The 25,877-nt window shown below is 45.7% G+C and overlaps 2 protein-coding genes across 2 annotated transcripts; both read left to right on the top strand.

Annotated features, from left to right (window-relative positions):
* Positions 1-6,235: 6,235 nt before the first annotated feature.
* LOC136545950 (outer plastidial membrane protein porin) lies at positions 6,236-8,500 on the top strand. Its single transcript, XM_066537912.1, has 6 exons — positions 6,236-6,390; positions 6,508-6,575; positions 7,140-7,250; positions 7,446-7,535; positions 7,646-7,854; positions 7,938-8,500. Exons 1-6 carry the CDS (start codon positions 6,348-6,350, stop codon positions 8,242-8,244), a joined length of 828 nt encoding a protein of 275 aa, XP_066394009.1. The 5' UTR covers positions 6,236-6,347; the 3' UTR covers positions 8,245-8,500.
* A 1,374-nt stretch (positions 8,501-9,874) lies between these two features.
* LOC136545949 (inactive protein RESTRICTED TEV MOVEMENT 2-like) lies at positions 9,875-11,052 on the top strand. The gene is made up of 2 exons (XM_066537911.1): positions 9,875-10,068; positions 10,161-11,052. The coding sequence occupies exons 1-2, from the start codon at positions 9,969-9,971 to the stop codon at positions 10,904-10,906; spliced, it is 846 nt and encodes a 281-aa protein (XP_066394008.1). The 5' UTR covers positions 9,875-9,968; the 3' UTR covers positions 10,907-11,052.
* The last annotated feature ends 14,825 nt before the right edge of the window (positions 11,053-25,877 follow it).

Raw genomic sequence — 25,877 nt, 5'->3', positions numbered from 1 at the left:
GCCTTGAGGAGTTTGAAGAATGGTAGTCCCTTTTTGCTGAGGCGCGATATGAAGCGGCTTAAAGCAGCCATGCAACCTATAAGCTTCTATATATCCATGACGCATGTTGGCCGTTTCATGTTGGTGATGGCGGAGACCTTGTCAGGGTTGGGTTCGATGCCACGTGCGCTAACGATGTAGCCTAGGAGTACACCGGATGGAACTCTAAAGATGCACTTTGAAGGGTTCAGTTTCCATCGGTACCTTTTCAGGTTGGTGAACGTTTCTTCGAGGTCGATGATAAGATCATTGGCGGTTTTGAACTTGACGACCACATCATCGATGTAAGCTTCGACGTTGCAGCCAAACTGTTGATCGAAGCACATCTAAATGGCCCTTTGGTAGGTCGCCTCGGCGTTCTTGAGTCCAAAGGACATGGTGGTGTAGCAGTATGCACCGAAGGGCATGATGAAAAATGTCTTGATCTAGTCTTTTTCCTTGAGGGAGATCTGGTGATAGCCGGGGTAACAGTCAAGGAAGGAGAGCAGTTTGCAGCAGGCGGTGGAGTCTACAACCTCATCTATCTAAGGCAGACTGAAGGGGTCTTTAGGGTAATGTTTGTTAAGATTAGTGTAATCAACACACATTCTCCATTCTTTGTTCTTTTTTTGAACGAGAACTAGGTTTGCTAATCACTCAGGGTGATACACTTCTTTTATGAATCCAGTAGCTAGGAGCTATTTTATTTCTACCCTAATAGCCTCCTTCTTGTCTAGCATGAATCGGTGGAGTTTCTGCTTGATCGGTTTGGCGGTCGGTGAGACATTCAAGGAGTGTTCAATCTTCTCCCGTGGTACCCTCGGCATGTCTGCAGGTTTCCAAGCAAACACATCAGTGTTGGCACGTAGAAAGGAGACAAGCGTGCTTTCCTATTTGGGGTCGAGGTGTGCCCCAATCTTCATGGTCTTGGAAGGGTCGTCGAGGCCGAGGCTGGCCTCCTTGGTTTCCTTGGACTTGGTGGAGGTGCGGGGAGGCTCCAGCGATGGGATCTCCAGGTCATCGGCGGGCACCGTCTTAACGTTAGTGACCACACTGGCCATCTAGATAGAGAGGTTGGTGGCTTCGGCGAGGGCAAAACTCTCTATCTCACAAGCATAGGCGATGGAGAGGTTGGCCCATAGGGCTAGGACTCCTACAGATGAAGGTATCTTTAGCACTAGATAAGCATAGTGCGGTACAACCATGAACTATGTCAAAGTTGACCGACCAAGTATGGCGTGATAGGAAGTGTTGAAGTCGGCGACGTAGAAGTTGATGTGCTCGACGCGGTAGTTGCTTGTCGTGCCAAACTGTACTGGTAGGGTGATCTATCCAAGCGGTTTGGATGCCCTGCCAGGTACCATACCCTAGAAGGAGGAGTCTAAGGGTGTGAGATCTATTATCCCGAGGCCCAACTCCTTTAGGGCTCCAGCAAAGAGGAGATTCAGAGTGCTCCCACCGTCGATGAGCACTTTTCTGAAAAGTACTTTCTGAACGGTTGCGTTGAGGACAAGGGGGAAATGCCCTATGTAGGGGATGTCCACCCACTAGTCGGCCCTGCTGAAGGTGATGGGGACCTCAGACCATAGGTGATAGCTGGGGTTGGTGGCAGCGTCTTCCATAGTGACGGTGAGCACCCGCCAGGCAGCGAGCCTCCATTCTCTTCTGCTCTCGGTGGAGGCGAGGCCCTCAAAGATGGTGGCGACCACCTTGTCATGATCCTAGAAGGCATTGTTATTGATCCTAGAAGGCATTGTTATTGGCCCCAGGTGGTCGGCGGCCTCTAGCTCCGTTGTTGGTGTCATCGTCTGACTTTTTGTCCTAGAACTCCTTAGCCAAACCGAGGCAGTCCTTCATCTTATGCTTGGAATTCTTATGGAGAGGGCATGGGCCATCGAGGATCTTCTTGTACTGCTCATCATAGTTGCGCTTGGCGTGAGGTTCATTAACGACGGCAACGATGTGGTCTGGCCAGCAGCAGCAATTTTGACCAGACTTGGATCCTTTTGGCCGATCATGGCCGCTGTATCGATGGTAACTACGGTCATCATAGCGGTGGTCATTGTGGCATCGGTCATCGGGGCGGTTGTCATAATGGTGGGTTAGGCAATGAGTGCCCACATCCTCATTGAAGTGCACCTCGGCTTCCTCGACGTCGGCATACTGATTGGCAGTTGTGATCATCTCGCCAATCCCTATGGGCGGCTTGTGGTTGAACTTGGAGCGAAGCTCACAGTGATGGAGTCCTCGGATGAAGGCGATGATGACCTCAGCTTCCATGATGTTGGGAATAGAATTCCTCATCTCAGAAAAGCGTCTGATGTAGCTACGGAGGAGCTCAGATGGCTTCTGGTAGATGCGGTTGAGATCATGCTTGGTGCCCGGCCGAGTACACAAAGCCATATAATTGTCGGTGAAGACTTTTTTAGTTCTTCCTAGGATCCGATGGAGTCTAGGGCAAGGCTTGTGAACCAGTTCATGGTGGTTGGCATGAGCATGATAGGAAGATAATTCACCATGACACTGGTGTCTCCTCTGGTGGCACGGACAACAGTGGTGTAAGTCGGTAGCCACTGTGTTGGGTTCATCCTTCCCTCGTAGGGCTCGACCCTAGTGATTTTTAAACCATGGGGCAACTGAAGTGTTCGGAGCGCCCTCGTGAATGCTGGGGGCCCTTTGGAATTGTCGGCGCCGTCGTCTATAGCATTGCTAGTGTTGAGCAGCTTGAGAGCTGAGTCTAGGTTACCGTACTCTAGCTCGTACTCCTAGCGGTGGTGTACTTCTTCTTCATGGCGACCGAAGCGGCGTTCGTCGATACGTTGTCGCACATCTTGGAGATTGTTGAGGTGCACTCGGACATCCTAGCCGACCTCCTGGTCATGTTGGCGGTGATGTTCAATGCGGTTGCCCTAGCTCTACCCTAGAGGGGTTGCCTGTCATCGCGGTGCTGGTCGGTGAAGCGACTTGGGCGGCGATCGGATCTTGGCATGGCTGATCAACGAATTGAGCTTGTGGAGTAAGAAGGTCTCTGATCCTGGCGGATCTCATTAACTTGGCAGTGCACCGCTTTAAGCATGGCGGCAACCTTGGCGACCTCTAGTGTCTGCGGGAGCTAGGCGAGCTCATTGGCGGCCACGACTAGGTTGGCGCTTGGGGTCTTATAGACGTTGTGGCCGTCAACATGAACAAACTCATCGTCGAGGTTGTGTTGGAGTTGGCGTGGCCTTCCTTGCAAGTCAAGCTACTACTCAGCCATCGCAAGGGCAGCCTTGTTTGCTCGGTGCTGCGCACGGTTGATGTTCTAGTTCTCGCAGGCGACACGTTCCTCCTCGGTTTTGCCATTTTGAGGGGGGCTATCAACGCTGACGTTGAAGATTGCGCCGCCACGGAAAGGAGGGAGAGGAAGTAGTTCGGTGGTGGTCTCGGCGACAGTCTCCGTAGAGCCCTAGGACTCAGAGTCTGGATTCTCTTCCAAGATGGTTTGGAGGGATACTCTAGGGCATCGGCCGATGTGTAGCATGTTGACAGCCGACGGGAGCTGGTCGGCGATCTTGTCAGCGGGAGGTTGGACATCTCTAACCTGGTCGGCGAACTTGCCCCTTAGGGCATCCTGGTAAGCGGCGACTACGTTTGGTGAACCCAAAGGGTAGGGCCATGACCCCTAGAGTTTCCCGAGCAGCCTCTGATAGATCTGGATCAGAGGGTGATTGGCGCTGAACGAGAGTGTCCAGAGCCAATTCAGTGATGGAGAGGCAATCGGTGAGCTTCTGACCAACCTGATCGATGGATGCGATCAGATCATCGTTGTTGATCTACCTCCTCTGGTAGCGAGAAAGCGGGCAGCGAGTTGTCGATGAAGGCGACCTCAGAGGTGGTTCCGAGATTAGATCTATAGTCATAGGTGTTGGGGCGATCGGCATAGAATCGATCTACACCGGCTCGATGAGCTCTTTGACTCCGTCAGCGTTGATGATCCACAAGATCGATCTGACTGTGATGATCTGGTCGGGCTGTGGGAAGGACGAAGAGCCTACAGAACGTATCATCTTGTTCAATATAGAAATAGCACACACACCCCTACCTGGCCCGCCAACTGTCGATAGAATATCGTTGGCAGTCCTCCAAGATGTATCCCACGAAGGTAGATTTATCGACAGAGAGGCATGTAATCATGAACAAGAAGGCAACAAAGACACACGAGTTATATAGGTTCAGGCCATCAGTATGATGTAATACCCTAATCCTATGGTCTGTTAGATTGTATTGGCTATCGTATGATATTACGTGAGTTTGGAGAAGGTCCCTGCCCACCTTATATAGTCCGAGGGGCAAGGTTACAAGTCGGTTGGATTTGAGAGATAACTGAAAAGTAATAACAGATTACAGGAATCATGGGATCATACGTATCCTAACAGATCTTGTAATATCTTCAGGATATCTTTCCGATGTCTTGCGGGAGGCGCCGAGTAGAGTCGTGCCCCATAAGGCTTCATCTTGTGGGCTGGGCCACCCCTGGGGGCGCAGCCCATGTGGTTTGTCATGGGTATCTGGGGTCGTACCCCCACAACCTCTGAAGCATTAACCTTCCGAACGCATGTTGCCATCTTTTCCCATATGCTATTTGCATCGTCTTCATTCTTCTAAGGGCCCTCTTCAATGATCTTTTCCTTAAAGACCTTTGATGCCCTCCCTTCTAATTTTCACCACTACGTTCTAGCAACCCTAGCTTGTTTGTTCCCACGAGCTTACACTAGAAAGCGGAAGTCAGCCACCACCAGCTTATGTTGAGCGACCACACATTCTTTAGGTATTACCTTATAGTCCACGCATGTTCATTTATCCCTCCTTCTTGTAAGGACAAAGTCGATTTGACTAGAGTACTGGCCGCTACTAAAGGTCACTAAATAGGACTATCTCTTCTGAAAGAAAGTGTTAGCTATCATCAGATCAATAGCTATGGCGAAGTCTAAGACTTCCTCTCCCTCCTGGTTCCTACTACCATATCTGAAACCCCCATGAATAGCCTTGAAACCTGCACTTATGTACCTACATAGCCATTAAGATCACTTCCTATAAAGAGATTCTCGCTATCAGAGACAGCTCTAACCAAGCGATTTAAGTCTTCCCAGAAAAGTCGCTTAGCACTCTCATCATGGCCTACTTGGGGGCATACACACTAATTACGTTTAAGACCATATCACTAATGACAAGTTTAGCACTCTCACCTCCAGCACGCCATTCTTGAGGCTCTTATCAATCAAAACTCCTACTCTATTTTTATTTAAAGTTGTCCCTGTGTACCAGATATTGAAGCTGGTATTGTCCACCTCCTTTGCCTTCTGCCCCTTCCATTTAGTCTCTTGGACGCATAAGATATTTATACGCCTCTTAACTGTTGTGTCCACTAACTCTCTTAATTTACCCGTAAGGGACCCTACATTCTAGCTACCTAAACGGATTCTATTTGGCTCGACTAGCTTCTTTACCCTTTGCACCCACTGAGGTAGATGTGAAGATCCTTGCTCATTTTGCACCACACTCGTGCGCAGATGTGATGCGCCACTAAGGATGCAACGACCCGATCCTTGTTTACTCGACACCGTACCCAGATCGCGACACGACGCGTCATGGGGGTGACGACCCGGACTTTGCTCATTTAACACCATACCCGGGTTCCGACATAGCACATCGTTAAGAGGTTACGCCCCAACGGGATTCTTTTGGGTTTCATCTTCATAAAAGTGGTTAAGTTTTTACATTGGCTCGCCGCGCCTAACACAACCCTCATTCTTTATCAGGGCCTAGGACCTGCTATACTGGGACACCAAAGACGCCTCATCATGTGAAAAAATGCTAAGAGCTAGCTTAAAGGTCGATTGTAGGAGTTTTTTTTTAGCTCGCACGTGTGTGCAGCTGCAGCATAGTGCTCCCTGGCGGACGGGCTTTGGAAAACTGTTGGCCGGGCTAAGGAAACTGTGGGCCGGGCTGCAACCCGTAGAGGCCCAATAAAAGCCCGTGGTCGCCGAAACTACTTTCCGGTCCACACACGTGCGAGGCGACGGCGAGCGTCCACAAGTGACGTGGATGTGGGTCCCGAAGAGCCTGGCCCAGCTGGCCGCCTCCGCGGGTTGCATCCCACGTCCCGCGAAGCACGAGGAGACACGATGACGTGATTATTCCTGAAAGCCAAAAAAAAAAGGAAAATAAAAAGAAGCAATAATATCTGCCGCGGCTCCATTTTAACTGGTCGCCGCCTCCGCCGCTGCCATCTCACCCCCTCTCTCTCCTCCGTACCACCCGTCTTCGTCTAGCCGCCGCCCGCCGCCACCATGGCACCCGGCCTCTACACCGACATCGGCAAGAAGGCCAGAGGTCTAGCACGCCATCTCTACCCTCCTCTTACCTCCTGATTGAGTACTGTTCATGTTCTCCGGTGCCCGGGAACCGATTGATCCTGACGCGTGGTGTCTCGTTTCCCTTTGCGCGCAGATCTGCTGTACAAGGACTACAACACGCACCAGAAGTTCTCCCTCACCACCTGCTCGCCCCATGGCGTCGTGAGTGCTCCTTCCCTCCTAATCAATCACCATCTCCTCCTAATCATGTCACTAGATGAGAACCCCATGACGTAGTCCTTATTGGAGTGAATTACTTGTAGTTCGATTCCTTTCGGTGTCGCCAAACAGATGGAAACTCCACGCCCATTTCCAACTGACCAATCGATTAGGTCGCTCTTGCTGGTTCTCTGTAGAGAGCCGTCCCCTCTAGCGATCACTGTTTTAGTATTGCCTACAAATCTACAATGCGTGCCGAATCTCATACTTGGAGTCCTGTATTTTTTTTATTTTTAAAAAGAGGATAAGGAGTCCTGTATTTTCTAGATTAGATTATGCATGTTCAGGATAACCTCTCTCTTAATTACTGTGGTTCTGGTCTCCCCTCCTTTTCCTGTAACTGCGTCGTGCATTTTGAAGGTGGTAACACAACAAAGCTTCAGGCGCGAGAGTTGATGATGTTTTACTGAATAGACGAGTAGGGGATCAGAATGCAGTATTGGTTTTCTGTATCTCAAGTTCTATATGTGATTTGCTCTGTGGCAATGATCTTGATTTTCCATACAGGCAATCACAGCTGCAGGAACAAGGAAAAATGAGTCCATCTTTGGTGAGCTTCACACCCAGATTAAGAACAAGAAATTGATGGTTGATGTCAAAGCGAACTCAGAATCAGATGTAAGCAAACTTGACGGTGTTCCACTTCTCTCTATCAAACTAACCATGTTTATGAGAATCTAGTTTCTGCTTTTGTTTTTCACATTGTTCTATTTTGGTTTGCACATTTAACTGTTTTTTATGCATAGTATTCTCAACTTGTGAGGATACCTTTTTTCTTGAGACTTACGAATTTCTTTTGGATTCATCTTACAGCTGTTGACAACAATCACTGTTGATGAGTTTGGCACTCCAGGGCTCAAATCAATTCTCAGTTTGGTTGTTCCGGACCAGAGGTCAGGGAAGGTATGTTTTTTTTAACTCTATGGATTTAATCAATTGTGATTTGCTCAACTGTGTCGAACAACATGGTAACCAGTAAGGAAAACAATTATCCTCCTTTTTTGTCTTATCAGCTTGAACTCCAGTACCTACATGAATATGCTGGTGTGAATGCAAGCATCGGGCTTAATCCCAACCCTATGGTTAACCTTTCTGGTGTCTTTGGAATTAAAGCACTCTCAGTTGGCGTTGATGTTTCATTTGATACGGCGACTAGCAATTTCACTAAGTACAATGCTGCCCTGAGCCTCACCAGTCCAGATCTTATTGCTTCCCTTCATTTGTGAGTATCACATCTTTACTGAACATTGGTCTTACAACCACTCCTATTTTACTATGGTAAATAACCATGAAAATCTTAATCAGGAATAACCATGGTGATACCCTGGTTGCATCCTACTACCACTTGGTAAAGCATCATTCAGGCACTGCTGTTGGAGCTGAGCTGTCTCACAGCGTCTCAAGAAATGAGAGCACACTAATCTTTGGGTCTCAGCACTCACTTGATCCCCACACGACTGTCAAGGCACGTTTCAACAACTATGGCATGGCCAGTGCCCTTGTCCAGCATGAATGGCGTCCCAAGTCATTCATCACCATCTCTGGTGAGGTCGACACCAAGGCAATTGAGAGGAGTACGAAAGTTGGCCTGTCCTTGTTGCTCAAGCACTGAAATGCTGAGTGTTTTGGGCTCTAGGATTTTTTATTTTCGGTTCAGGTGGATTGGAATAAACATGGCCTGGAGTCATCTTTGCGGCACCATTTTGATCTTGAATTATAGATTTTTTCTCTCTCCATGATCTATTTCATAGGCAAATATTAGGATTGACCTTATGTTTTAATTCTCAGTGCCCTGTTAATAATTTCTGTTGATTGAGACCTATTGTTAAGCTTGTCAAATATGATGGTGACTACTTTGTGTTCACTTCTATGTTCATTCCTTCGTCAGTCATGCGTCTGGATTTAGGGTGATTACTCTGTGTTCACTTGTATGTTCATTCCATCTCAGTAATGCGTTTGGATGTCTGGATAATAGTGGGATTGTTTACTGTGGTATACGTATATTATGTAATTATATTTTCCAGCTTTTATTTGGGATTATGAAAAGGAAAAGCAACGTTTTTTTTTTTTGACATGGGAAGGAAAAGCAACGTTGAGTCCTAGCAAAATTCTGCAAAAGGGCACTCCCTATGTTCCTTTGTAACCATCGTTCTAACTTTCCAAAAACTCAAACGTACAGCCTGTTCGCTTGTTGTATTTCGTTTATAAGCCATGGCTTATCAGTCAACGAATAATATTTCTCTCACATCAAACCAGCCAACGGTACTTTTAGTCATGGCTTATCAGCCAAAACAAGCCCAAACGAACAGGACAGTAATCGATTTTGTCCAAATATATATAATATATTAATATTTATGGTACATGATTGTATCAATCATTAGATAGATGGTTGAGTCTATTTTTATAATAAAATTATTTAGAAATATAAATGTTACTAATATTTTATATAAACTTAGTTAAATTTAAAAATAAGAGATATGCTATATTTCGGATCTGAAATGCAGTAGTTTTTCAGGCAACAATCATACTCCTAACTGCCTGTCACCAACAGAGTCCTACTACCAACAGTCACAGACTCACTGCCTGTCACCATCGCCTGAACGTTCAGGCGCCTGAGAGGGACGAAAAGTGAAAATCTAAACGGAGCATATACCATAGCGATAAATAGAAAGGTACAGAGCAAGTTGCTGTTAAGGACATAACGGCGCATATATTGCTATTAGCCCCGTTTAATTGGCAGAATTTTAACTGAAACCGACTGAAAACACTGTTCTAGCTAAATTGTGGTGGGAAAAAAATACTGTTCCAGCTAAAAAACGGAAACCAAACAAGCTGAATATAGGCTACGTCAAACTGAGCCATCGTTTGCAAAGCCAAAGCAGCGCATGCCTCCTGTCACTCTCAGTTGACATTGACAGTTTTTACACCACCTAATCCGTGAGGACAAGACGTGAGTTGAACTGTTCAACCAGGGTTTCAATCTGGCCATACCGAATTGGGGCATGCGGCAGAGCCCGGAGCAACACACATGGCACCGCGCTTCCGTGTCGTGTTGGTGCGACCAACGGAAAACGTTGTAGTGAAGCAGGTAGCCTCCGTGATCACAAAGAAATCGACAACAACTTTCTTGCCCTCAGGAAAAAGCTTAGAATGAGTGAGCCGCTACATTAAACAAGGCTCGCGCGCTGCGCCCCTTAATATGAAGCTCCTATCCGCTGCGGCCTCTGCCCATCCATCTCCTCCTCACGGCCACGGACCAAGCTACCAAAGGCACCAGGCTCATCATAAACACCATCAGCACGCGCGGCGCCGTCAGTCTTGTCGCGACCACTGGAAATGGCGAGCACGCAAGCCCCGGCGGCGGCCGACAACGTGGACCCCGTCTACGAGTGGCTCGACGACGGCGCCAGCTACCTCCTCCGCCTCGACCTCCCAGGTGAGGTGACTGTTTCTCTTCGGCGACAGCTGACGACGCTCAAGACTTACCTTTTTCTGCTTCTTGTTGGCCGAATAATCAAATAATGGAAGGGTTCAAGAAGGAGGACTTTCGGGTGCACGTGGACGGCGAGGGCCGGCTCACCGTCATCGGCCATCGCAAGCCCACGCCCGGCGGCGACGGCAAGGCGCTGCGGCTCCACAAGACGTTCCAGCTGCCCAATACGGCCAACCTTGACACCATCACCGGCCGCTTCGACAGCAACGTACTCACGCTCACCGTGCCCAAGCTGCCCGCCGGTGCTGCCGCCCCCGCACCGCCTCCTCCTCCGCCGCCGCCGCCACCGCAGGCCAAGGAGGACGCGCGAGTCGCCGGCGATAAGAAGCCAGCGGCTGATCAGGAGGACAAGGCTGCCAAGGTTGGCCAAGAGAGGACCGAGGTGGAGAGGACGAGCTTGACGGCGGGAAGCAAAGAGGAAGACGTGAAGAAGGCCAAGGGCACGGCGCCGCCGCCGCCGCCGCCGCCGCCGCAGCCGAGCGAGAAGGCGAGGGGGGACAATGAACAACAAGATCATCAGGATGACAAGGCGAGGACCGACCACAGGGAGAAGGTCGCCCGCGAGGCCGCGCGCAGGGTCGAGGCAGCGCGGGCGAGGGTGGCGGAGGCCAAGGCCAAGGCGGAGCGGGAGAGGAAGTGCGAGCACCGGAAGGACCGCGCCATGAAGGAGGGGATGAAGTTGGCGGAGGCCGTCAATAAGAACAAGGAGGTGATAGCCACGGCCGTCGCCGCCTTCACACTTGGCGTCTTCGTCTCCACTAGGCTCTTCTCCAGGAATTAATTAATCAACCCGTGCATAATCATGGATCAGACATGTATGAGAACAAGAGCAGGATCGCCAGTTATATTGAATTCGTAGGCTTGTACATGCATGATCCATCACTAATATGCATGCATATAAGAGATGCACCGCTAGCAGAGAACAGACCTTTGATCCTCGGTTAAAATGGGCTCTAGTCCTGGAATTTTTTGCCCTCGGGACTAGAAATACCTTTAGTCCCGGTTGGAGGCTCCAACCAGGATTAAAGGTCCCTGCCCAACGGTTACTGCGCCAGACAGAGGTGGCAGGGACCTTTAGTCCCGGTTGGAGCCACCAATCGGGACTAAAGGTATACTTTTACTTCCGGTTGGTGGCTCCAACCGGGAGTAAAGGTCTACTCCCGAGCCGTGGCTGCGCCCGGGGTTGGAAAGTTACCTTTAGTCCCGGTTGGATCCACCAACCGGGACTAAATGTTCTCCCTTTATAAATCGGCCGTCTCCTCCTTCCTCCCCGAGCCCGAGCTCAGCACATTTTGAAGCTCACTGCAGTAGTGTTCTTGCTTCCTCCCTTCCTCCATTGTTCCTCCATCTATTCTTCGATTCCTCCGTCGATTTCTTCGATTCCTCCGTCGATTCTTCAGTTGTAAAGGTTACCAATCTCATACTCTCATTTTTTACCATTTTCTTATGCCATTTTGTTCATTATATATATTTATGGTTCTTTATTGCGATTTTTTTCATTTGTAAGCAATTTGAGCTCAAAATCACTTCAAGCTTGCATATTTACATGAAAGAAGGTTAAAGTATATATAAATATAAACTTAGAAAATAGTTAGAAAATTATAGTAAATCCATACTAGTTGAACTTGCGGACCGTGTTCAGCTCGGCGAGCATGTTCTCTACCGAGCGGTAACGGACGTCAAGGAGGAGCTTTGATTCTACGAGGGAGAGCGACAACGGTCGTGTAAGACCGTGTTCCCTTTCTCGTAGAATCGGAGCTCTTCCTTGACCAAGTACGGTGCCGTCCGGTGGAGAAATACTCGCCGAGATGATCACGTAAGCAAGGTCAACTAGTACGGATGGTTAATTATTCACATGTCCCGATATCGTCGCAGTAGTCTGTCAATCACCGTACCTAAACGTAGTATATATAAATAAAAACTTAGAAAATAGTTAGAAAATTATAGAAAATCCGTACTAGTTGAACTTGTGGACCGTGTTCAGCTCGGCAAGCATGTTCTCTGTCGAGCGGTAACGGACATCAAGGAGGAGCTTTGATTCTACGAGGGAGAGCGACAACGGTCGTGGGAGACCGTGTTCCCTTCCTCGTAGAATCGGAGCTCTTTCTTGACCAAGTACGGTGCCGTCCGGTGGAGAAATGCTCGCCGAGATGATCACGTAAGCAAGTTCAACTAGTACGGATGGTTATTTATTCACATGTCCCGATATCGTCGCAGTAGTCTATCAATCACCGTACTTTTTATTTTAACTTTTTATGAAATGAAAAACTTAGAAAATAGTTAGAAAATTATAGAAAATCCGTACTAGTTGAACTAGCGGACCGTGTTCATTTCGGCGAGCATGTTCTCTGCCGAGCGGTAACGGACGTCAAGGAGGAGCTTTGATTCTACGAGGGAGAGCGGCAACGGTCGTGGAAGACCGTGTTCCCTTCCTCGTAGAATTGGAGCTCTTCCGTGGCCAAGTACGGTGCCGTCCGGTGGAGAAATGCTCGCCGAGATGATCACGTAAGCAAGGTCAACTAGTACGGATGGTTATTTATTCACACGTCCCGATATCGTCGTAGTAGTCTGTTATGTGTGTACACTCCCATTCTTCTATTAATTTGCGGAAATATCATGTGAATTACTTACCTGCCGCAGTAAAAGACGAGAACACAATGACCATTAAAAATATCATTGTTTAGAGATCTAGATAATTTTATAGTTTGTTAATTTTATTTGTTTATAAAAGGAGAAATTTATAGTGTATTAAAAAATGAGTATAGAAAGTAGATGGCAACTGCTTCCGGGTCCTCGGCCTCTCATGGGTTTCTAAAGCGACTTAGGCCGGGCCTTCCTCTCATTCCATGCGGCAAGTGTCGTGATGAGATGAAGATTATGATAGAGTACCGAGTGAAGAAGGAGGGTCCCAACAAGGATCGTATCGTCTACAAGTGTCCGGATCGTAATGTGAGTTATTTTATCGTATTTAATGATTATGGTTAGTTTATACCTATTTTCATGACGGTTGTGATTAAAGTTCTAATTTTTTGTTTTAATTTCAGTGGGATGGCAGTGGACGATATTCAGGCTTCTACTGGGAGGAAGAGTATGTTGAACTCGTGCAAAAATATCTTGCACAACAGGCAGATACGGCGGCTAATGAGGCAGTGATCCAGCAGAAGAAGCCCAAAAATGTTGCACAATCGGAGGATCTGTCTGTTTTAGTTGAGATTGGTCACGAAATCCTTGTGCTCCTGAAATGTATTTTAGCTTTAGTTCTTTTAGTGGTAGTTGGGATTGTCTACATTGTAGCGATGCTTTCATAAATTTGTATCTTTTGTGGTGGCACGTATGTTGTATAAATAATTAATTATGATCTAGGTTTTAATATGATATTTATGTCATGTAATGCAGATGAGCCGTCATTGGATGTATAATGCTGATCGCCGCTCCCAAGAGTTCATTGACGGCGTGCATTCTTTGTTACGTGCGGCCAAGGCAAACAAATGCGACGGTTTCATGTGCTACCCATGTGCCATATGTAAGAATACGGTTGAATATCCTTGCTCAAGGACTCTTCATTCACACTTGTTCAAGTCGGGTTTCATGCCAAACTATATTTGTTGGACAAAGCACGGAGAAACCGGTGTTGTAATGGAAGAAGGTGAAGAAGAACAATGGGACGACAATGATATTATTCTTGATGGTGCGTGCTTCAATGATACTGCAATGGGAGAAGCTGAAGAAGAGGTAGCCGCAGAAGATGAGCCGGCTGATGATCTTTGTCAGGTCATTCGTGACGCACAAAGAGAATGTGAAAGTGAAAAGGAGAAGATCAAGTTCGAGCGGATGCTAGAAGATCACAAGAAATTGTTGTACCCAACTTGTGATGCAGGGCAGAAAAAGTTGGGAACCACACTAGAATTACTGCAATGGAAGGCAAAGAATGGTGTATTTGATAAGGGATTTGGAGAGTTACTAAAAATCCAAAAGAAGATGCTTCCGAAGTACAATGAATTGCCCGCCACTACCTACAGAGCAAAACAAGTTGTCTGTCCTATGGGGCTAGAAATAGAGAAGATACATGCATGTCCTAATGACTGCATCCTGTACTATGGCAAAGAGTACGAGAAATTGGATGCATGCCCGGTATGCCATGCGTCGCGGTATAAGATCAGGCGAGATGACCCTGGTGATGTTGAGGGCGAACGTCCGCGTAAGAAAATCCCTGCCAAGGTTATGTGGTATGCTCCTATAATACCATGCTTGAAACGTCTGTTCAGAAACAAAGAACATACAAAATTGTTACGATGGCACAAAGAAGACCGTAAGGTAGACAATATGTTGAGACACCCTGCTGATGGGTCCCAGTGGAGAGCAATCGACAGAGAATTCCCGGAGTTTGCAAATGACGCAAGAAACTTAAGGTTTGCTTTAAGTACAGATGGTATCAATCCTTTTGGAGAGCAGAACAGTAGTCATAGCACTTGGCCTGTTACTCTAAGTATCTACAACATTCCTCCTTGGTTATGCATGAAGTGGAAGTTCATTATGATGCATGTGCTCATCCAAGGCCCGAAGCAACCTGGCAATGACATCGATGTGTACCTGAGACCACTTATTGACGAACTTCTCATTTTGTGGAATAAAGAAGGTGTATGTGTGTGGGATGAGTACAAATAGGAACACTTTGATCTGCGAGCATTGTTGTTCGTAACAATCAATGATTGGCCTGCTCTAAGTAATCTTTCAGGACAGTCAAACAAGGGATATAATGCATGCACACACTGCTTCGGTGATATTAGAGGTGTATTCTTGAAAAAATGTCGAAAGGTCGTGTACCTTGGCCATCGTCGATTTCTTCCTACAAATCACCCCGTAAGAAAGAAAGGCAAGCATTTTAAAGGAAAGGCAGATCACCTGACCAAGCCTCGCAACCGAACTGGTGAGGATGTACTCGATATGGTCAATGATGTGAAAGTCATCTTTGGAAAAGGACATGGAAGCCAACCTATTCCGAAAGACGCTAACGGTCACGCACCCATGTGGAAGAAGAAGTCCATATTTTGGGACCTACCCTATTGGCAAGTCCTAGAGGTCCGTAGCTCGATCGACGTGATGCACCTGACGAAGAATCTTTGTGTGAACCTGCTAGGCTTTATGGGTGTGTATGGAAAGCCTAAGGACACATTTGAAGCACGACAGGACCTGCGTTGTTTGAGAGAAAGAGACAACCTGCATCCAGAGAAGACAGATGATGGACGCTATTACTTACGTCCTGCTAGCTACACTCTAAGCAAAGAGGAGAAGGAAATCATATTTGAATGCTTAAACAACATCAAGGTACCATCTGGATTCTCCTCGAATATAAAGGATATTATAAATGTGCCAGAGAAGAAATTCTGTAACTTAAAGTCCCATGACTGTCATGTTCTCATGACGCAATTACTTCCAGTTGCATTAAGAGGAATTCTACCTCCAAATGTACGTCTAGCCACTGTGAAGCTATGTGCATTCCTCAATGCAATTTCTCAGAAGGCAATTGATCCAACTGATCTAGCTAAACTACAGATGGATGTGGTTCAATGTCTCGTCAGCTTTGAGTTGGTGTTCCCTCCTTCCTTCTTTGATATTATGACACACCTCCTAGTTCACCTAGTCAAGGAGATTTTCACTCTCGGTCCTGTGTTCCTACACAATGTTCCCCTTAGAGAGATTCATGGGAGTCCTGAAGAAATATGTTCACAACCGTGCTCGCCCAGAAGGAAGCATCACCAAGGGCTATGGAACAGAAGAGGTCATTGAGTTCTGTGTTGACTTTATTCCCGACCTTGACTCGATTGGTGTTCCTAAATCGAGACATGAGGGGAGACTAAGCGGAAAGGGGACACTAGAGAGGAAAACATATATTGGTACGGATGATGATTATTTCAATAAAGCGCACTACATAGTTCTACAGAACTCCTCTTTGGTAGATTCGTATATTGAGACACACAAGGATCTCTTACGATCCGAGTTTCCAGGGAAGACTGAAGCTTGGATTACGCATAAGCACATGGAAACTTTCGGCGGTTGGTTGCGAAAAAAATGTCAATGTGATGAGAGCATCCATGAGCAACTGTATTTATTGGCTATGCAACCATCATGGCATATCGTCACATACAAAGGGTACGAGATAAATGGGAACATATTCTACACAGTAGCCCAAAATAAAAGGAGTACCAACCAAAACAGTGGTGTCCGCATAGATGCCACAGACCCAAATGGGAATAAGCAGACATATTATGGACGCATAGATGAAATATGGGAACTAGAATATGCACCTACTTTGAAGATCCCATTGTTCAAGTGCCAATGGGTCAAGGTGACCGGAGGCGGGGTAACAGTAGACAACGAGTATGGAATGACAACAGTAGACCTTAGTAATATTGGGTACAAAGATGAACCATTCGTCCTTGCCAAGGATGTGAATCAGGCGTTCTATGTCAATGATATGTCTACCAAACCAAAAAGAGGGAAAAACGATAATGACTCAACCAAAGAGCCAAAGCGCCACATAGTTCTTTCAGGGAAAAGAGTCATTGTGGGAATTGAGGACAAGTCGGACATGTCAGAAGAATATGAAAAGGATGACCGAATTCCGCCCTTCAAAGTGAACAAAGACCCTAGCATCTTGGTAAATGATGAGGACACTCCATGGTTACGAAGCGATCATAACCAAGGGACATACGTAAAGAAGAAGTTCACTGCTGTGCCCACTTGATGATATAGTGATTTAATATAGTGTGTGTTTGAGATATTATGTAATAATTGTGAATTCAGATGTTTATTATGTCATGTTTCAAATTAAATCAATGTTTGATTTGGTGGGATTTCTCTCTCAAAAAGGTAAATTAGGATACTGAGTGATGAAAAATTAAAATATTAACGTTAAAATGATGTGAAAACAAATTTCCTGTCCAAAACCAATAGTTTTAATAATTTTAATTAAACACTATATTTTTGCATTAACGAAATAATAAATATTAGTTACATTATGTTTTATAATTCTAACAAAAAATAAAAAAAGTTAGGTTATAGATTTTTCCTATGTGCAATAAACAAAAAGAAAATTCATATTTTTAACAAAATAATTTTATGCCTTTTATTTAATTTACTATGTATTTAACAAAAACTATTGCATTTCTATTGTATTTAACAAGACTATTGCTTAAAACAGGCGGGAAACGAAACTACAGGCCACCTTTACTCCCGGGTGGGAAGCCCACCCGGGAGTAAAGGTGGGTTGCAGTTTCGTGGCCCGCCAAAAAAATCCTTTACTCCCGGTGCGTGTTACCAACCGGGAGTAAAGGTATACCTTTACTCCCGGTTGGTAACACGCACCGGGAGTAAAGGTACCTTTACTCCTGGTTGGTAATACGCACCGAGAGTAAAGTGTTTTTACTCCCGGTTGGTGGCTGGCACCGGGAGTAATTCTCTCTGATATATAACCTCCAGCGCTTGGCGCAGATCGATTCACTCGTCTTCTTCCTCGTCGAACACCGCCACCCTTTTCTTCCTCACGCCGCCTCCACCGCGTCCGTTCGCCTTCCGTGACACCGGCGCCGCCCTCTTCTTCCTCGTGCGGCCTCCACCGCGCGCGCCCGTGCCCCTCCTCCACGCGCGCCCGTGGCCCTCCACCGCGCCCTCCTCCGCGCCCGAGGCCCTCCACCGCGCTCGTGGCCCCACCGCACCCAAGGCCCTCCACTGCCAAGCTCGAGGTGATATGTTCGTCGATCTCTTTGTACATTCACCCGAGCCCTCCACTGCCGAGTTATAGATCACGTCGAAAACTACAACTTTGGTGTAAGCCATGTCAACGCTCGAGGTCGATTGAAAATTCCAAATTTTGAATCACAAAATCTAGGAACTGAAAATGAATATTTGGAACTCTATGCAGCGAGCGAGGCCAAAGAGAGAAAGATGGAGTTGTCAAGCTCACATCTCAAAACCATATCTTAACGCAAGTTTTGAATATTTGGATATTATATGGATAAATTAGCAAGTTTAGAGTGTCAAAAACTGCATTTTATGGTACTAAAATACATTTTAAGATCACTGGGACCTGAACTCATGACAAGTTTAATTAAGGACCACCAATGAAATTACTTTAGAAATTAATTAGATCGATGTAAATCCATGGCTTGTATAATAAACATGCTATATATTATTTGAAAACCATTGTCGTTGTCACTAAAGCTGAAAATGATCCAGCCCATCAACTGCCATATATTCATCACTATATGATATGCCATTATTCCAAGATGCAGTTTCAATAGAAGATTTTTTTCTATCTTCATAGATCAATGTTTGTTAACGAAATTTTATCCAAATATATTCATGTAGGGTCTTTTTTTGAAGGATTTGTTGTAGGATATATAATGGTCAAATAGGAACTCAATTTTGATACCCAGTTTGTAAACTAAGCGTTTTTTAGTTTATAAAAAATATCACATGTGATGATGTAAGCAGTTTTGGTTGGACTTGCATGCATGGCTACAGACAAATGAAGGAAAACTTCAACATTTCTTCATTTGTGAACTTTGAATATACAGATATAATATATTAATGTTGCTAAAGTAATATGAGCATTACATATTTTTTCCAGGAAGACTATCTTCAAACTTTATATCATAGCATCAGAGATCGCCTGTAGAAGAAGAAAATAAATTCTTATCATTTCGGAAATAGTAGTGGTTATATTAGCAATAAGACACATATACTTACATTTCATAATGACTTATACTTACATTATGAACATAGAATTTTCTCATATGATGAATGACTACATGGTTCACATGGTACATAGGATCACAACATCATGCACCGACACCGCCCCGGCCCGCCTCACGTCGTCGTCGTCGTCAGCACGCCGGCCCGCCTCACGTCGTCGTCGTCAGCACACCGGCCACCGCGCCGACACGTATATATACGTCATTTGTATTCATATGCATGTATATATACGTCGCGGAGCACCGCCGCCCTCGTTCGTCCATGCGTTTCTATGTATACGGCGGAGCACCGCCGCCCTCGTTCACCCATGTGTACAGACATATATACGGCGGAGTGGAGCACCGCCACTCTTGTCACACCGCCCTTTCTCGTGGCCTAGTTGATCAACATTCGTATTATCGTTATCGTTAATGCTAAACAATCACACCAGGGCGAACCGCGCTGTTGATGTCACCGACGTGGTTCACCCTAGTCACCGACGCAATTTGCCCTCGGCCGTTTATGTATAGCCCTAATTCGCCCTAGTACCGACGTAGTTCGTCCTAGTGTGGCGAATTGCGTCCGTGACCGAGGGGCAAGATTTAATAATGCATATTGTTCGTAGATTTTACGCATGTAAGCAAAGATTTAACGTACTATATATTGGTTTTGTTTTTTGAAGCTAGATGGCCGACCCGAGAAACATGGATGAGGAGGAGTTGATGATGAATTTGATCAACACTGGCACTCAAGTTGCCGGCGATGATGGTGCTAAAAATAACGTGCAAGAGGATGCAGATGACAGGAGTCAGTACTTAGCTCTTGAACAAAATGAGCAACAACAGATTGGCCAAGTATATATTTTTTATTATTAGCTATATATATTATCATATGTCTTATGTGTGCTCATGACATTAAAAATAATGTTTATGTTTTGTAGCCCTCTGGATCGACATCAACAACTACAACGAAGAGTAAAAATGTTCGAGGTCCCAAAAAGCCATTGGAGGGCCGCTTCATCATCTCGGAGTTCAATATGGATACAGGAGAACCGGGGGGGCGAATAAAATAAAATTTGTGCACCACTGTGGTTACCTTGTATGGGACCGGCTCCCGATTAGTACCCATGAATGGAATAAGAAGACCAATGCTCCTCATATCAGTTTTGTCTCCGATCGTGACATGGCGTTAATTTGGAATGATGTCTTGGTACATTTCATGCTCCAAACAGATGGTTATGATGATATAATAGATGGTGATGAATTGAAGGAGCGAGTTAGGGATTGGGCAATGAAGAAGATGGCCACCCAGTTTCAGACTTGGAAGAAACACCTATACACGACGTATGTCAAGAAGAACATAGCACTAGATTTTACTGTCCCAGGCCCGATCTCAAAGCAGAGGCCCTATTGGGATGAGTTTGTACAGTACAAGACTTCGGAAGAGGGTGTGAGTCGGATGATAGAGAACCAACGTAATGCCCAACAGAAGACATACCACCATACCTTGGGATCAGGTGGCTACCCGACTGCCATTAAGAAGTGGAACAAAATGGAAGCAGACCTTCTTGCCAAGGGTATCAGACCAGAATCACTCGAGTGGGGAGAACATGCAAAGAATTGGTTTTTCGGTCATGGGGGAACACTAGACCAGGAGACAGGGAAGTGCGTTTATGGCGCAAGACTGCAAGAAGCAGCAGAAAGATTGTTTTATGCTCAGAGAGCTACTGCTAGTGGTGCGTTCAGGCCCAACAGAGAGAAGGATGAGCTGACATACGCCATCGGGACTATTGAACATGGTGGCCGAACTAGAGGCAAAGGAAGTGTCTCATGGGAGCATGGATTCCCTCAGGACAGACCTTCCTACAGAAGTCGCCAGAGAAAGAAGGAAGAAGAGGCACAGCGGCTCCAGAGGTTGGAGGAAGCGGTGCGTGAAGCACAGGAGCGGGAAAAAACCTTGAAGCGAGAATGCAGGAGGAAATCAGAAGGCAAGTGCAAATAGCAGTGAGTGCAAGCAAGCAGGCATCAGAGCCAGGAATCAACATTAGCCAATCTGTTCAGTTGAAAAGCAGCTGCGCTTCCATGGAGATACCAAATCAAGGGGACATAGGACTACGCTTCCCTATGGATGATGTCACTGAACCTTGTACAACGTGTGAGCTACACATTCCAAAGGAGAATTCCACAATCAAGGTGGCTATCGGTCTTGTTAATCCTATCGACCGAACCAAGACACCAAGGATTCATGGGAATATAATCCAAGAAGGATATGCTACCATCTCGGTAGATAAAGCTGAAAAAGGTTTTAGTGATTTGCCTCTTGACATTCCTGGAGGTGATGGCGAGAAGACTCTAGGAGAAGCGGAGAAGACATTCATTCTATGGCACAAGCGCTACATCATCATTCCAGGGATGTCGGCTCCACCTCCTCCTGAACTACCTCACCATAGGTACGTGCGGATGAAAACACTACATCATTAATTTGTATTGGCTTAAATAATTAACAATCTGCTCATAATAATATGTCATTCCTTTTTTTTGTAGCAGATCCTCCCCCAACCTAAATCCAATTGTTCAATCACCAGATCATCATAGTGCTCTGTACGATGACATTGTGTTGGAAGACGAGGCTGCATCCACACCATCTCCAAGGAGGTCTCCAACGCCGCAGCCGCCACCTCCAAGGAGGTCTCCAATGCCGCTGCCAACACCTCCAAGGAGGTCTTCAACGCCTCCCCCACCCCCGCCTACCAAGAAGCCTAGCAAGAGGCCAGCCCCTCAAATGAAGAACCAGTCCCCGCCTGCAAAGAAAGCCACCGTGAAACCAAGGGCTATTCCCAAAATAATATCTGAAGAGAAGGAAGAAGGAACTGATGCATATAAAAAAGACATGTCTAGATTCTATGACAAACTTAAAATGAATCAAGAAGCAAGGAGAAACCCGGAGAAACTGTACTTCTTCGTAGCTCCAGATATTCTAAGAAAAAAGGTGACTTCTTACCAGCAACAACAGTGGGAATCTCGTAAGCCGTCCAAATCAACCTTATCAGACTATGACCGCACTCTCACCAAGTCAATTGAGGTGGCACAGAAAAAGAAGCGGGCAGGGAAAGGAGTTGCCCAACTCGGACAACAAGCGCACCAATCAATCCCCCCGCTAGTTGTTGGTAATGAATATGGTTCGAATTTAGGATTAATGCATCAGGCAAACATACCTCCGGATGTCGATTTGGATCACCTTGGTGAATTTCTTGATGAGACTGGTCTCGACCTTTACCAGATGTTTGGTGATGGAAACATTGAGAGTGCGGCGGAGGTTGATATTTGGAAGAAAAAATTTGTACTAGGCCAGAGTCTATACAACCCTCAAGCCTTATCTGATCTGGGGACGCAAATGTACCTGCTAAACAAGTGGTACATGCAGGCGTCTACCAGTGGAGACTTCTGCGTTGGTGTCAGAATTAGAGACGAACATTGGTTCCATGGCGATGATGTTATGTATGTTGACTTTGTAGAATTTCATCAACTATGCCACCTGACCTCTCTGGACAAAGTTATCATTAGCTGCTATTGCCTGTAAGTAATAATTCTTTCGATCTATTATTAAACTCATCATATGTGTGTATATGCATATAAATTATCCTAACAAGTACTATATATATGCAGATTTACAATGACAGAGCTCAGAAAGGAAGGCTGCAATGAAATTGGTTTTGTTGATCCCCATATAGTATTCAAAGACCCAATTACTCCAAAGACTAATTGGAAGTCTAAGTCAGAGAGTAACCTCATGAACTTCTTAGTAAACCAACGCCACAAGAAGGATATACTCTTTCCCTATAACTTCAAGTGAGTGTTAATCATGTCGATCATATCCTTAATGGCTCATATGTTGATTCTAGTTAATTAATGAGTGTTATGCGTTATATCCTATAAACACATGCAGCAATCACTGGATATTGATGGACATCGATCTGGTGAAAAGTCACTTGATAATCTATTACTCGATGAGAAAACCACAACAAGACTACCAAGATATGATAGATATTATCCAGAGGTAATTTCGGGATCTCTAGCAACTATATATACACACAAATATGATGATTAACTATATCTGATGACGTGGCAATTTTTTTATTGGGCAGTGTTTGGAAAACCTTTATTAGAAGCAACACATGGAAAAATGCAAAGCGCCACTGAATGTAATCCCTTTGAAAGTAAGTCCCCTGAATCGCATCATCTTTATTAATTAAACATATAGCTTTCACCGGATCACCAGATTGGATGACAAATCTTTTTCTCGTAAAGTGGTGTCTGAGGCAGGAACAGGGGAACAACTACTGTGGTTACTATGTTTGCAAGTTTATCAAGGTGCTCTCCCAAAGAACTCCTACAGAGAGACTCAAAGTACGTTAAAAATACACTATATATTCATTTAATTATTATTATTGATTGTGTTACTATGTCTTTATATATATATATATGTACATATATTAATTTATTTTCCTTTAATTCAAACCTGTAGACTCGATGGTTGGAGGAAAAGGTCATACGGCAAGACCAAATCAAAGCAATTCAAGAGTCTATAGCCGGATTTTTTAATGAGCAGGTCATCGATTTCAAGGGCGAGTTCTACTTCGACCCAACACTGCCATTGAAGCCAAGCTAGAGGATGAGAGGAAACTTGTTATGTCACAACAACTGTAATGTAATCTTTTGTAATATATGCACATGAAATAATATAATGTAAAATACACATATGCATGCATGCATGTAAATATATATATGATGCATGCATGCATATATATATTTCTATGCTTGAATTGTGTGATTTAATACGTTCATTGTGCTTGAACGAAACATACTATATGCGCATATAAATGTATAATTAGCAACATACAATACGACTTCGAAAACCTATTTTGAAAAGAAAAGAAAAAAATGAAAAGAAAAGAAAAAAGAAAAAAAACATTTAGTCCCGGTTCGTATTACCAACCGGGACTAAAGGTGCCGGCCATCGTGGCATGTCAGGAGGCACCTTTAGTCCCGGTTGGTGTTACCCACCGGGACTAAAGGTCCTCCTTTAGTCCCGGTTCCTGACCCGGGACTAAAGGACCCCCCCTTTAGTCCCGGATGCTTGCTCCCGGGTGGGGAACCGGGACTAGAGGGGGTTCCCCACCGGGAGTAAAGCTCGGTTCTCTACCAGTGCACGAAGTGTGCATTTGGAAGTAACGACTAATTGTTGCACATCGGTGTATATATATAGTTATATACATATGTATTTACTCCCCATGTTTCACAGTACTTGTCTTAGCCTTCGACACAGGAAGCAAGGATGGCCATGAAATATAATGACCATCCTACCATTGGTTATCCTTATCCCTATCTAATGTGTGCATTTTGTTATTTCATCAATCAAAAGTGTAATGTCAGTATCCCCTATGCGTTGTACGCTCGGCATCTTAAGTCTTAGCTAATTTATAAGAGCAAACGAATTGAAAATAACGCTCGTGGTGCTTCGTGTTTGGTTAAATCCAACGCAAATATGCTCCTCGTACTAAGGACGTTCTCACTATCATTAAGTTACTTTTGTTGCTTTAAGATTACATACTTTACTTCTTACACTCAACTACACTAGACTTCTAGTTACCTCTGCTGGTGTGATCAACCCTTTTTTATCTTTTTCCATCCATCATCCATACTACCCTCATCACCCCCATGTTGCTAGACATACTTACTTAGTCTACCTAACCACAGATCCCAACATGTCCTCCCGCCTTCCTTTGGAAAAATATAAATTTGACAGTTAGTACTCACCAAGCGAAGTGCTACACGATAGTTATGTGCGCTTGCAGAATCCCCTTTCCTACATACACACATACGAACCATCGGCAAGCATTTCTAGTGCCGTTGCTCAGGACATAAACAGTGCTTTTGGCGCCCCGCCGGGGAATAAGCCCAAGAACCCCTCATAAATCCATCGGGAGATGGCCATGAACATTCACCAACATGTACCAACCTCCTCAAGCTGCTCCAAGTCGTCTAGGTGGCGGCAACCACCAAAACTAATAAGAAAACTGTAGCTAGAACGATCCCCAAGTGCCACTAGATGTAATCACTCAAGCAAATGCACTTTGGATCACTCCCAATTCACTTGGATGCACAATCAAGCAAGAGATTGAGTGGGAGAGGTTTGACTTAGCTCACAAGGATCTATGGATAATCAAAATGTCTAAGAGAGTGAGTTAGAGCTAGCCAAGCTCTATTCATAGAGCCCCCAAGTCACACTAGTCATTGGGCTATCGAAGGGGCACCAGACCCAGCGACCGAACCCTGGTCAGGACCGCTACACTATGGGTCTAGTCGCTACACCAGTGAACCACAGCGTGCCACATAAGCCCCTCAATCAAATTCAACCATTGGCGCCTTCAACGGCTATGGCAGAGCTCTGGACTGGACCCATAGGCTAGCATCTGGACCCTCAACGTGCGCGAGTCTAGTTGATTCTAGAGACGATCAAGAGAGCTCCAAAGTGACTGGACCCTATTCGGTCCAGGCAACCGAACGCACCAACTAGGTCCGGTCTGACTGCCCTTGCTTGTTGCCTTGCCACGTGTCCTGACCAGACGCGCGCATAGTGGCAGCGGCGCATCTGGACCAACTTGTTCACCAGAGTCCGATCGAGGAAAATTTTACGTAGAGAGGCTCACACGCCTCCGAACTAGGTCTAGTTCAACCGACCGGACTCACCCATAGAGTCCAGAGCATCACCGATCATCCTCGCAACACCACATGTCCCACGCGCCACCTTCACTGATCAACCGGATGTGGTGAAGATGGTCCAGACCCTTGCCCTGGCAGGGTCCAGTTCAACCGCAGCAAAGCCCGTAGGCCTAGGGTTAGGCACCGGACCCGACACCGCTAAGTCTAGTCCACCCTAAGCTAGAGTCTGGTCGATCATTTTCAAAGAATTTCATCCCCAATCTCTTCACCCTTGCTCCCAAGTGCTAAATACCAAGT

This window comes from Miscanthus floridulus, chromosome 3 (assembly GCF_019320115.1).
Source record: "Miscanthus floridulus cultivar M001 chromosome 3, ASM1932011v1, whole genome shotgun sequence".
NCBI classification, from domain to species: Eukaryota; Viridiplantae; Streptophyta; class Magnoliopsida; order Poales; family Poaceae; genus Miscanthus; species Miscanthus floridulus.
This window is presented reverse-complemented; position numbering and strand designations above follow the sequence as displayed.

Bases quoted from the DNA above. Each gene is read 5' to 3' on its own strand.
- LOC136545950 (XM_066537912.1), top strand. From the start codon at position 6,348: ATGGCACCCGGCCTCTACACCGACATCGGCAAGAAGGCCAGAG. The intron at 6,391-6,507 runs GTCTAGCACGCC...CTTTGCGCGCAG, and splicing joins CATCGGCAAGAAGGCCAGAG to ATCTGCTGTACAAGGACTAC. The intron at 6,576-7,139 runs GTGAGTGCTCCT...TTTTCCATACAG, and splicing joins CCTGCTCGCCCCATGGCGTC to GCAATCACAGCTGCAGGAAC.
- LOC136545949 (XM_066537911.1), top strand. From the start codon at position 9,969: ATGGCGAGCACGCAAGCCCCGGCGGCGGCCGACAACGTGGACCCCGTC. The intron at 10,069-10,160 runs GTGAGGTGACTG...AAATAATGGAAG, and splicing joins CCTCCGCCTCGACCTCCCAG to GGTTCAAGAAGGAGGACTTT.